Here is a 13,317-nt window from a genome sequence, read left to right on the forward strand (position 1 = left end):
TTCCCCTCATCCCCGAGAACTGTAGTCAATAAATAATGAAACTGAAGAGTTCCCTCCCTTGTAATCAGATTTCACTTAGCACAATGATTCTTATAACTTAGCCTCCTTTTTAAAGCAAGTATGAGTACAGCGATGAGGAGAGCAGCACGCAGAGCAGCTAGTGTTTCACACTACGCCACCCCCCTCCCCACAAGCTGCTAACTCTGTACAGTCCATTTATGGAGTATGTTTCACATGTATGGGATGTTCTACTCATACTGCTCTTTTAGACAGGGTGGAATCAAAAGCTTTTCGTCTTATCAATTCCTCACCTCTAACTGACTGTCTTCAGCATTTTTCTCATTGCCGCAATGTTGCATCTCTTGCTATCTTGTCAACTGCTCCTCTGATCTTGCTAATTGCATGTCTCCCCTCCTCCCGTGGCCTCGCTGCACAAAACTTTCTTCTTTCTCTCACCCCTATTGTGTCCATCTATTTAATGCAAAAGTTAACCATTATTCATCCATCACTTCCTCTGGCAAGCTCTAGAACTTGTTGCCTTCTTCTCTATTTCCACCTTCCTATGACATGAACTCTTTCAAGAGAGAATTTTCAAGACTCTTATCCTGTGAGTTTTTTTACTATCGCTTTTGACTTTGGTTCGGGGTCCGACACCTCAGTGGGCCTTTTTTTTTTTTTTCACAGTTTTGTTGCCCTCTGCTGGAGGCCCTACTAACAAAAAAAAAAAAAACTTCCATATCTTTGTCTTGGTCAGGAGAACTAATTTACAGGAGTCCATATTCAACCATCTCTTCCTTCCCAAGGCTTTCCAATTTAAAGGGGGTTTTCAGTCCCCTCTGGGAGATTGGAGAAGGGGTTGGGTTCAGGCTAGAACGTGTAATATCCTGTAGGGCAGTTCGTGGAAGGTAGCTCTCAAGCTATTATACCATCATTTTGTGGCGTCTTCATTGTCTGAGCTCCCTAGAAAGTGGCTGGGTGACTTTTTTCTCAGTTTTTGGGGTTAAGTTATCTTTGTGTATTCTTCCTTCTCTGTTGATGGGTAAAACAAGATGCCGACCTTTTTAGGCTTAATAGCTGATTGCGACCAGCCAATCGCATGGATTAGAGTTGTTTGTGCCCCGACCTAGACTACAGGAAAGGTATATATATATTATATATATATATATATATATATATATTATATATATATATATTATATATATATATACTATATATATATATATATATATATATATATATATATATATAGATATATATATATATATATATATATATATATATTATATATATTATATATATATATATATAGTTTCTCATGCATTTTATTTATAATTAACAAGTTTGTATATTTAGATAAATAAAGAAAATATTACATTAAATTAATTTCTTTTACCCCCAAAATTCATATAAGCACTAGATATTTTTTCAAGTATGAGAGCCACGATTCCCAAACCAATACCGAAGAACACTACGTAGAAGCCACCTTGCAGATTGTCTACTCCGAGGACCACTTGATCAAACCGTCCCTGAAAAGATGCAAAAACAGAGACATATGTTTGCCTGTCCTTGAACGGTGTGCATTATAGGCCATTATAGCAATGTGCATTGTACAGTAATTTGATGTGCAACTATTTTCGGACACCATTACAGTTTCCGTCTCTCTCTCTCTCTCTCTCTCTCTCTCTCTCTCTCTCTCTCTCGCTCTCTCCTCTTCTCTCTCTCTCTCTCTCTCTCTCTCTCTCTCTCTCTTCTCTCTCTCTCTCTCTCTCTCTCTCTCTCTCTCTCTCTCTCTCTCTCTCTCTCTCTCAGGCATTGAGTATTAAATCTAACCCAAGAATGTTATTTAATTTTATTTATTTTTTCAAGATTAAATACCGGCCATAGACACAAAAATGGCAAAACTGTCTTGTAGCTGTTTTTTTTTTTCTTCTTTTCGCTCAGAGATATATTAAACGAAGACCTGATGCACCATATCATTACCAATAAACATTATTAACATTACCATACTGGGGCTACTACTACTTCTACTACTACTACTACTACTACTACTACTACTACTACTACTACTACTACCACTACTACTACTACTATTACTGCTGCTGCTGCTTGTTGCTGCTGCTACCGCTACTATAACTCCTACCACTACTTCTACTACTATACCATTACTGCTACTATTACTACTACTACTACTACTACTACTACTACTAATAATAATAATAATAATAATAATAATACTGCAACTACTACCACCACGTTACACGCGCACTTGAGCATTCTCGTCTGGATCACCGTATCTTCCTGATACGAACACATCTTGACCTCAGACCAACCATCCAAACACTGCTTCCTTCTCTCTGACCTAGGCTCATCTTGCAAAAATGTGTACATTTTGTTATAAGTGATGAGGCTTTCTCAAAGAAACGCCATCACATACCGCTTGTCGTCCTTGTTAATCTTGATAGAACCCATTATAACGATAATATAACTAAATATGAAATTAAATAGTAAGGTCGCGATAATGACGGAACAGGCACTTAAAAAAAAAAAAAAAGCTTGAAACGCTCTATCATGCTCACTTAAATGTTAGGTGTGCGTTACAATATCTTATATCGCACTTGAAGAAATTACATACTTTTAGAGCACAAAGTATGCAAATGTTAATTTACAGATCTCCATGTTATATATATTTGATAATTATATAACTCAATATATCCCGTAAGAAGAAGACGAAAAAAAAAGTCAATACATCACCAGTGGTTACATAAGAATATAAGAAATATGGGAAGCTGCAAGAAAGCATCAGGCCTACACGTGGCAGTCCCTGTATGAAATATACCTACCCTATTTCCACTTATCATCCATATTCATAAATATGTCTAATCTTCCCTTAAAGCTCCCTAATGACTGCACTAAGAATTTAATAACTGAGCCCAATCCATTAATCTACCACTCTACTTGAACACCAATTCCTCTTTTTTTTAACCTTTTTTTTTTTTTTAAGCTTGAACACGTTATTTCTTGTTATATCCTGGTTACTGATCGTAAGAATTTTGCTTACGTCCCCCTTGTACTACTTGAAGAGTTCTATTAGGTACCATCTTAATCTACGTCTCTCTAAAGAATGTAAATTTAACAGCTTGAATCTCGTTTCGTACTTCTCATCCCCTGTATCCTCTTAGTCATTCTCTTTTGTAATGATTCTAATAGACCTATATCTTTAATGTAATATGGAGATCAGAATTGCACAACGTAGTCTAGATAGGGTCTGACCACTTTAATAATACTTCAGGACTTCTACTTTTAATACTCCTAAAAAATGAACCCCTGTTTCTGGCTTCTATGCATTGCTTTCTTAGACGGAGTTCAGAGCTAACGATAACTCCTATTTTTTTTTTTCTCTCTTAATCTACCAGAGCTTCGTTGTTTATTGTGTACCTATTTTATGGGTTTCTTCTACCTACGCTAAATACTTTGCATTTGCTGATATTAAACTACATTTGCCATCTGTTTGTCCATTCGTTCATTCTATGAAAATCTGCCTGCAAAGCGATGGCATCCGATTATGACGTAATTAATCTACCTATCTTTGTGTCATACGCAAATTTACTAACATCACTACTAATTCCACTATCTAGATCATTGGTATATATTACAAACAACAATGGCCGTAATACTGATCCCTGTGGCACCCCACTAATTACTTGACCCCACTCGGATTTACAGTCGTTTATTACAACTCTCTGTCGCCTGTCGCTTAGCCATGACACCTTCCCATCTATCCTGTGCGCTCTAACCTTTCTCAGTAGTCTCTGATGGGGTACGTTCTCAAACACTTTACTAAAGTTCAAATATAGGATGTCATTACTATCACCATTATCTGCCGCCTCGTAATCTTTACTGTAAAAAAAAAAATAAAAAATAAAAAAAAATCGTCAGGCAAGACTTCCCTTTCGTGAAGTCATGCTGTGACTGATTTATCAAATCATGTTTGTCTAAATGCTTCCTACAAATCTTCAATGTTATTGACTCCATTATTTTACCTACAACAGAAGTTAGACTGACAGGTCTATAATTAGACGTTATAGTTTTATCTCCTTTCTTAAAGGTGGGTACTACATTCGTCTGCCTCCACATTCGTCTACCTCATCTGACTCAAGTGATTTCCTAAAGACATAAGCTAACGGTTCACTAATAACTTCTTTGCATTCCTTAAGACAGTTAAAAAATATTCGTTCAGAATTTTACTAATCTCCCCAGAACTAACCAACTTCCTATTTGCTGCCCTTAGCGGGCCTATTGTTTCTCTGATAAAATTCCTTAGGGTGCGTCTTCGCCTGGCTGGCTATCTTTAATATGTAATTGTTTTTAGCTTTCCTCGTGAACCTCCTGACTGTTCTAATTTATTATATTGTGGACTTAAAACCTCTTTCCCTACCATTAATCTCTCATATATACTTCTCCGCCCTATGCAGTGTTTTAAACCTAAGTCATCCATTTAAGAATGTTTTTTTTATTTTTTTTCTGTGATCTTATAAAGGATGTTTGCTAACTGTTCTGTATATACTTTATCAACGAAATATTTATACTACTCATCTACATTTATTTCCACTAATCTTCTCACCTCGGCCTCCTTCATCCTCTCCATCCCATCTTCTCGCCTCGACCTCACCTTGCCCATCTCAGCATGACCTGGCCCTTCAACATATTCACACGTATCTCCACCTCTCTCACTCTTCCGACCTTTCCGGACCCTTCTTCCCTCCTCCTGCCCTTCATCCTCACACCTTACCTCACCTCTCTCTCTCTCTCTCTCTCTCTCTCTCTCTCTCTCTCTCTCTCTCTCTCTCTCTCTCTCTCTCTCTCTCTCTCTCTCTCTCTCTCTCTCTCTCTCTCTCTCTCTCTCTCTCTCTCTCTCTCTCTCTCTCTCTCTCTCTCTCTCTCTCTCTCTCTCTCTCTCTCTCTCTCTCTCTCTCTCTCTCTCTCTCTCTCTCTCTCTCTCTCTCTCTCTCTCTCTCTCTCTCTCTCTCTCTCTCTCTCTCTCTCTCTCTCTCTCTCTCTCTCTCTCTCTCTCTCTCTCTCTCTCTCTCTCTCTCTCTCTCTCTCTCTCTCTCTCTCTCTCTCTCTCTCTCTCTCTCTCTCTCTCTCTCTCTCTCTCTCTCTCTCTCTCTCTCTCTCTCTCTCTCTCTCTCTCTCTCTCTCTCTCTCTCTCTCTCTCTCTCTCTCTCTCTCTCTCTCTCCCTCCCCTGGACCTTACCTCCCCCTGCGTCCTTTGCCAGTCAACTCCTTGGAGGCACCTTTTTAATCCCTCAAAATCTGCCCTCCTAAAGTCAAGTATTTTCTAGTGTTTTTACTCCTAAAAGCTTTCTCCCTTTCTAATTTGCACCTAATTTCACAATGGTCACTATTATCTAGCTGTTTTCCAATTTTTACCTGCGTGACTTCTTTCTCCCTGTTAGTTAGAATTAAATCTAGAATTTTATTCCCCTTGTTTAATAAATAAATAAATAAATAAAAAAATCTGAATTATTTTAAGAAATTCTTCTGCTTCACTGTCACCTATCGTCAGGCTCCAATCGATATTCGTAAAATTAAAATCTCCTACCTCACATACCTGACTGTACCTACCTGCTCTATTTATTCCCTTCCATAGTGAGGTGCTAATTTCCTTTATACTGTTCGGTGGCCTGTACACTAATCCCGGTACTACTGACAGTGATCCATCCTTAATATCTACCCATATCGATCCTGTTTTGCTGTATGTTTTAATTTTACTCTTAATACGACATTGTAATGTGTCCTTAACGTGCAGCGCGACGCCTCCTCTCCTGTTTTCCCTGTCTTTATAGAATAGTGTATAACCATCTATCTTAACCTCTGGATTAAATAATTTTCCTGACATATCTACCCAAGTTTCTGTTAAAGCAATGATATCAAGGCTCTCTACACACGCCATTCCTCTAAGCAAGTCTATTTTATAAAAAAAAAAAAAAAATCTACAATCTGTGTACTAAACACTCAGGCTATTCCTCGCTTTCTCTAAGCTAGTTACGTTTCTACATTTAACTAATTTGTCCTTCATTTCGTCCTCATAACCCCCTCCCTTCTGACTAACGAAAAAAGAGCTGGAGTGCAGTTACCCCCCGCATGTAGAACACCAAAATTTAGTCTTAATAATCATAAATGTACAATACATAGTAGTTCTCTTCTTGGGTTACATATATATATATATATATATATATATATATATATATATATATATATATATATATATATATATATATATATATATATATATATATATATATATATATATATATATATATATATGATTATTATTATCATTATTATTATTATAAGTGAAATGCATAATATTGCAGTAAAGTTGAAAACAGTTTTCAGTACCGTGTGAATATATATTTTTAATTATTTAATTCATTGATTAATTAATTAACTGCTATTTTATATTACCTATTATTATTTTATCAATATTTTTATTATCATTATTATTATTATTATTTTTATTATTATTATTATTATTATTATTATTATTATTATTATTATTATTATTATTATTATTATTATTATTATTATTAATATTATTATTTTTTTTTATTTATTATTTTTTTTTTTTTTTATGAACACAAAGTAGGTAGAACCTTTATATGGTTGGGAAGACAATTCCACTTCTCAGGACCAGTGTAGGCTAATGATCGATGGAAGACTGACAGGTTAATGTTGAATCTTCACGAGAGCGAGTGTGATAACTATGTTGTGGTAGCAAGGTTTTGTCATAAATGTATTACTGCTGCTTTGTAATTTACATATGGAAATGCCGATTTTTAATTTATTTACTTCAAAAAGTTTAAGATATTCATTTATATGTTTTATTTTTTATTTCTCTCTCTTTAATTCAGGTTGGATGTGATCAAAGTATCCACAGTTTCCTATAATCCTCATGATTTTCTTTTTTGCAAGCGAAATAAGAGTACCAGATGAGTAGATATGTATAACACGAGTTCAGAGCACAGTTATAGAAGTATGGTAATATGTGAGCATTGTAAAACGTTATTAGTACATATTTTGGCATGGGGTCTTTTCCTTGATACAGTAGGGACATATTCTTAGATAATTTACGTCTTTGTTCAGGTATGTGTGCCTTAAATGGTATGGTCGCATAAAAAATACAGCACCTAACGTTTTATTTGTTTATTTATTTATTTACTTATTTATTTTATATTGTTGCCATATTTCAGAGATGGTGATGTTTTTTTTTTTTCTATTGACCTGTAGGTGAACCACATATATTTTTTTATTTAAATTGATAGTGAACCTGTTAGCTATTCTTTTCCAGTGACGAATAAAGTGGAGTCGTCGGCAAATATAATTGCTTTCAGTTTTGTGAATATATATATATATATATATATATATATATATATATATATATATATATATATATATATATATATATATATATATATATATATATATATATATATATATATATATATATATATATATATATACATATGATTGGACCAAGGACCTTACCTTGTAGGAATCCGTATTAAATGACATCGTGTAGATTAGTCATTAGGAATTTTAGTGGATTGGATTCTCTTAGTAATCATTAAACTATTCATGTATGATGCCTTGAATGGCATAATGTTTAATTGTTGTAATAAAATATCATGTGTAACGGTGTCAAAAGCTTTTAGGAAAGTCAATGAACCTGCTAAACAAATGTTGGGAATCCAATGTGGAGTAAATTATATTGGAAAAACTGTTCAGTGCATTTAAGGTGCTCAAGATTCGTCAGAAACTCAATCGTTCTAACCGGAAGATAGATTTATATAAAAAAAAAAATAAATAAATAAAATAAAATAAATAAATAAATGCATATAATATCAATAATAAAAACAATAATAATAATAATAATAATAATAATAATAATAATAATAATAATAATAAGAAGAAGAAGAAGAAGAAGAAGAAGAAGAAGAAGAAGAAGAAGAAGAAGAAGAAAAAGAAGAAAAAGAAGAAGAAGAATGACTAAGAAAATTTCGGTTTTGTCTTGTCCTTAGCTCCAAACCATTATTTTCCAGTTATTTGCATCTAAACAAAATAGAAAAAAAAAAGTTATTTTGATCATAAAACTTTACTTTTGTGGTTAGAGCAATGAAGTTATTTTTTTGCCTTATTTCATTATAATATGGATTAATATTGGTTTTCATATCAGGTAAAGACCTTTGCAAAATCTCAGTTGCTTATCTAATTGCTTTTGAAATGTTGCAAATAAGTTAAAACAATGAAAGAAAGAACCTATTTTTTTTTTCTTTCTTTTCTTTTTTTTTTTTTTTGTAATGAGATAATTCTTGAACTGACCAGATCTAGCAAAAACAAGCATATTTAGATGAATTTCCTTACATTTCAGAAATCTCAAATCTTCCAGAATATTCTATCAGACAATTTCAGGAGTTTCTAGAACATTTTAGAACATTCTATTAAATGTAAACATTTTCAGAATATTCTAGAACTTTCTAGAATATAATAGAAATATGCAGATGTATCAAAAGTTTTCTAGAATCTACAAGAATTTTCTAGAATGATTCAGAATATTCTAAAATAGGTTCAATAATATTTTAGAAATATTCAGAAGATTCTGGAACACATTGTAGGAAGTCTAAGAATATTACCTGCTTGACAATATAAAAGTAGACCAACAATCATTTCTACTTTAGTTGCCTGAGAAGACACATCACAAGAAGTGAAATAGCATCAAAAGGCTGCAATCATTCTTCAGATACATTGTACTCCATATGTGGTCAATTCATCAAGATTAAAAAAAAAAAAAAAAGTTCAGAAGTTATATGGGCAAGTAATTGCCAATTTCATCTTTAGGACAATTTTTGTAGATGACAATTACAGTAGCATGCTCAAGATTTTTGTGGAAACATTTCAGTTTTGATAGACTAGTTGCATATGACATATACTGAAGTAATTTTTCCCTCTATTTGTTTTAGTTGTAGATACAGGGATCCCATAGCTACTCTCTCTCTCTCTCTCTCTCTCTCTCTCTCTCTCTCTCTCTCTCTCTCTCTCTCTCTCTCTCTCTCTCTCTCTCTCTCTCTCTCTCTCTCTCTCTCTCTCTCTCTCTCTCTCTCTCTCTCTCTCTCTCTCTCTCTCTCTCTCTCTTTAAATAACTTTGTAACACGTGTCACCTCTTGTGGGGGAATGGAAAGGACATTCATATATAATCACCTTGTGAAAATCGTGTTGGGTCAATGATGGCATGTCTTGATCTAGTTTAGGAACAATGTTTATGTAACATTCGTTGAATACCTTTGTCTCTGAAACCTCTCTGTCTCTGCATCTTTGTTGGATTTCATTGTAACCAAGATATGTTTTCCCATGGTTGTGTTTGAGCTGATTTATTGTATTCCATATTATTATAATATTGTTTTTTTTTTAATTCGTTAATATAGGCATGTAGTAATTTTTTTTTCTTTCTTATTAACCTTTTAAGTATATTGCGATATCCATAATAATTTTCAAGTGTAGCTCCTACTTTATAATCCCAATACGCATTTATTTTCTTTTTTTTTTCTTTTTTTTTAATAGACTTAATTAAGGCTGTTGTTATCCATGAATTGTGTAATCTTTTTGATCGGAAACTAATTTCGTTTTGACTGAGAACCATTCATTGAATTTTTTTTTTTTTTCTCTCTCTTTGAAATGCTTTAAAATTTGAATTGACATCTTGGGCAGAGAAGATATTGTTCCAAGCTATGGGTTTTAGCTTAAGGGGGAAAAAAAAAAAGTTGCTTATGTTCAGGTGTTATATTTCTGAATTCAGTTTTATTCAATTTATGTTTTGCTGACAGCATTGCAACATTTAATTAAGAAAACGGGTAGATGGTCAGATATGGGGAAATATATAATTCATGAAGTGAAATGTAGAGACAAATTAGTACATATGCATATTGTCTAGAAGAGAATATTTTGCCAAATTTAAGGTATCCGGAAATGTAGTTGGTCTAGCAATGCTAGGAATGAAACTGAGAGCCTAGATCCCAGCTATAAAATTATTTGTGGGCGAGTGTGTTGTATAATCCAGAAGTAACTAATGAGTAAGATTTTCTTGTTCGTTACTCTGTTTTTTAGGTGTGTGTCTAAAATTATTATAAATTAATCTACCTATATGTGTTTGCTATTTGGTCTTTATATTGCACACAATAGGAAGTTGGAGAATTTGTAGTTATTCTAAGTGTATTAATTCCTAAGTTTTCATTTATAAAGGACAAATCCTGCTTTTTCTAATGAAATGATAAGCATGGTATCCGGTCATTTCACGAGGTTATTTGTTGCTGTCTGTCAGCCGTTTCGGTGAAAGCATATGTTTGAGATAGAAAGTGAAGTTATTTCAGGAAGGCATGAATGTTATATATATATTTTTTTCATTTTATTTTATTTTATTTTATTTTATTATTTTTTTAAATTTTATTTCATTTTATTTATTTATTTATTTATTTATTTATTTATTTATTTTATTTTATTTATTTATTTATTTATTTTTTTTAAGCACGAGAGATGTATCTTCCCTGACTGAGCCTGGTAATTACTGCCACCGATTCACAAACTTTTCTTGATCATATTCAAATCTTGTAAGTTTCCATATGTGAAAACTTACCCTCTTTAAATATCTCTAAGTTGAACATCGACACTGCTCTATACACTGTGGTGTTTACAACGCAACGATTTTTTTTTTTTCGTTGACCGTGTGTATACAAAGTGTTCCGTGGGGAAAACCACATACTCTCAGAAACAAACACATAAGAAGACGCGAACAAAATCAAACAATAATGGAAAAGGAAATACGAAAGTAGAAGTATTAACATGTGGAAAGAAGATTATAAACATGAAAGCATGTACCGAGATTACATGACGCTATCACTGCCCTGATAAATTAGAAATAAGACATGGCCCCTAAAGAAAATAACAAGATGCGGTGAGTCATCACAAGATCAACAGAACCGGAGAATATCAGCATACTACTGAAAGAGATATCAAGATGGTTATCACAAAATTAATAGACAAGGAAACCAGAAGTACCATGCCGCTGAGGGGACATGTATGAGATACTTCCGAGGACGTATCACGAGAGGAAATGGCCACAACTTATGTCAAAACCCACTGGATGAATATATATGTCATCGGAAAACAAACATTTTGACTGGTAATAACGGAGATAATAAAAATTATTATCTCGGTTTATATATTAAAGGAATCAGGAGATAAGAATAAACAGGAGACAGAGAAACAAACTTGACAGAGTTGTAAAACCAGAGAGGATCAAGACACACACACACACACACACACATATATATATATATATATATATATATATATATATATATATATATATATATATATATATATATATATATATATATATATATATATATATATATATTATGGCCAGGTACACCACCCCCCCCATCACAGCTGCCACTACAATTCGGTCAGCTTTCCCTACTCCTTCTGATCTAGTGCGGGGCACAAACAAAAAGAATCCAGGCACTTATTGGTCGTCCACATCTTTCAAGCTCCCTAAAGGTCGCCACTTTGTTTAAGCCACCAACAGGGAAACGACTAATACAATCGTTAAGCAAACCCCAAATTCCTAAGGAAGAATCGCAAACCACGTGCTATGGGTGAGGGGGAGCACATCTAGGGCAAAAGCCACACAGGTATGAGGTTTTTTTTTTTTTTTTTTTTTTTTTTTTATGTAGGAAGGATACTGGCCAAGGGCAACAAAAATCTAATAAAAAAAAATGCCCACTGAAATGCCAGTCCCTTAAAAGGGTCAAAGCAGTGGTCAAAAATTGGTGGATAAGTGTCTTGAAACCTCCCTCTTGAAGGAATTCAAGTCATAGGAAGGTGGAAATACAGAAGCAGGCAAGGAGTTCTAGAGTTTACCAGAGAAAGGGATGAATGATTGAGAATACTGGTTAACTCTTGCGTTAGAGAGGTGGACAGAATAGGAGTGAGAGAAAGAAGAAAGTCTTGTGCAGCAAGGCCGCGGGAGGAGGGGAGGCATGCAGTTAGCAAGATCAGAAGAGCAGTTGGCATGAAAATAGCGGTAGAAGACAGCTAGATATGCAACATTGCGGCGGTGAGAGAGGGGCTGAAGACAGTCAGTTAGAGTAGAGGAGTTGATGGGACGAAAAGCTTTTGATTCCACCCTGTCTAGAACAGCAGTATGAGTGGAACCCCCCCAGACATGTGAAGCATACTCCATACATGGACGGATAAGGCCCTTGTACAGAGTTAGCAGCTGGGGGGGTGAGAAAAACTGGCGGAGACGTCTCAGAACACCTAACTTCATAGAAGCTGTTTTAGCTAGAGATGAGATGTGAAGTTTCCAGTTCAGATTATAGGTAAAGGACAGACCGAGGATGTTCAGTGTAGAAGAGGGGGACAGTTGAGTGTCATTGAAGAAGAGGGGATAGTTGTCTGGAAGATTGTGTCGAGTTGATAGATGGAGGAATTGAGTTTTTGAGGCATTGAACAATACCAAGTTTGCTCTGCCCCAATCAGAAATTTTAGAAAGATCAGAAGTCAGGCGTTCTGTGGCTTCCCTGCGTGATATGTTTACCTCCTGAAGGGTTGGACGTCTATGAAAAGACGTGGAAAAGTGCAGGGTGGTATCATCAGCATAGGAGTGGATAGGACAAGAAGTCCTTATAATATAAGCTTATAATATAAGGCTTATAATATTCTGTAGTTAAACTTCCCATGGAACGGACCACCCACTCCCACAGACTATTATATCCTTCTACTTGTCGTCTCTCAGAAGACGGACAAATGCCACCTGTATAAAGCCCGGAAAAGAACAGATAGCTCCAAACAGATGAGTACTACGAAATACTCAAAGCAAATAAATACTCAAAGATTTCAAAGCCAATATATATACATATATATATATATATATATATATATATATATATATATATATATATATATATATATATATATATATATATATATATATATATATATATATATATATATATATATATATATATATATATATATATATATATATATATATATATATATATATATATATATATATATATATATATATATATATATATATATATATATATATATATATATATATATATATATATATATATATATATATATATATATATATATATGTGTATGTGTGTGTGTGTGTGTGTGTGTGTAATATAAAATAAATTTATGAGTGGAACCCTCCATACATGTGAGACATACATGGAGGGATAAGGC

At 33.9% G+C, this 13,317-nt stretch overlaps 1 protein-coding gene across 1 annotated transcript in view; it reads right to left on the bottom strand.

Annotated features, from left to right (window-relative positions):
- Positions 1–1,379: 1,379 nt before the first annotated feature.
- Positions 1,380–13,317, bottom strand: part of LOC135109456 (uncharacterized) — a 50,814-nt gene continuing 38,876 nt past the window's right edge. Inside the window, exon 4 of the mRNA XM_064020835.1 lies at positions 1,380–1,526. Within this exon, the coding sequence (XP_063876905.1) occupies positions 1,380–1,526 (147 nt within the window). The remainder of the gene's footprint in view (positions 1,527–13,317) is intronic.

The sequence above is a fragment of the Scylla paramamosain genome, chromosome 19 (genome assembly GCF_035594125.1).
Source record: "Scylla paramamosain isolate STU-SP2022 chromosome 19, ASM3559412v1, whole genome shotgun sequence".
Classification (NCBI taxonomy): Eukaryota; Metazoa; Arthropoda; class Malacostraca; order Decapoda; family Portunidae; genus Scylla; species Scylla paramamosain.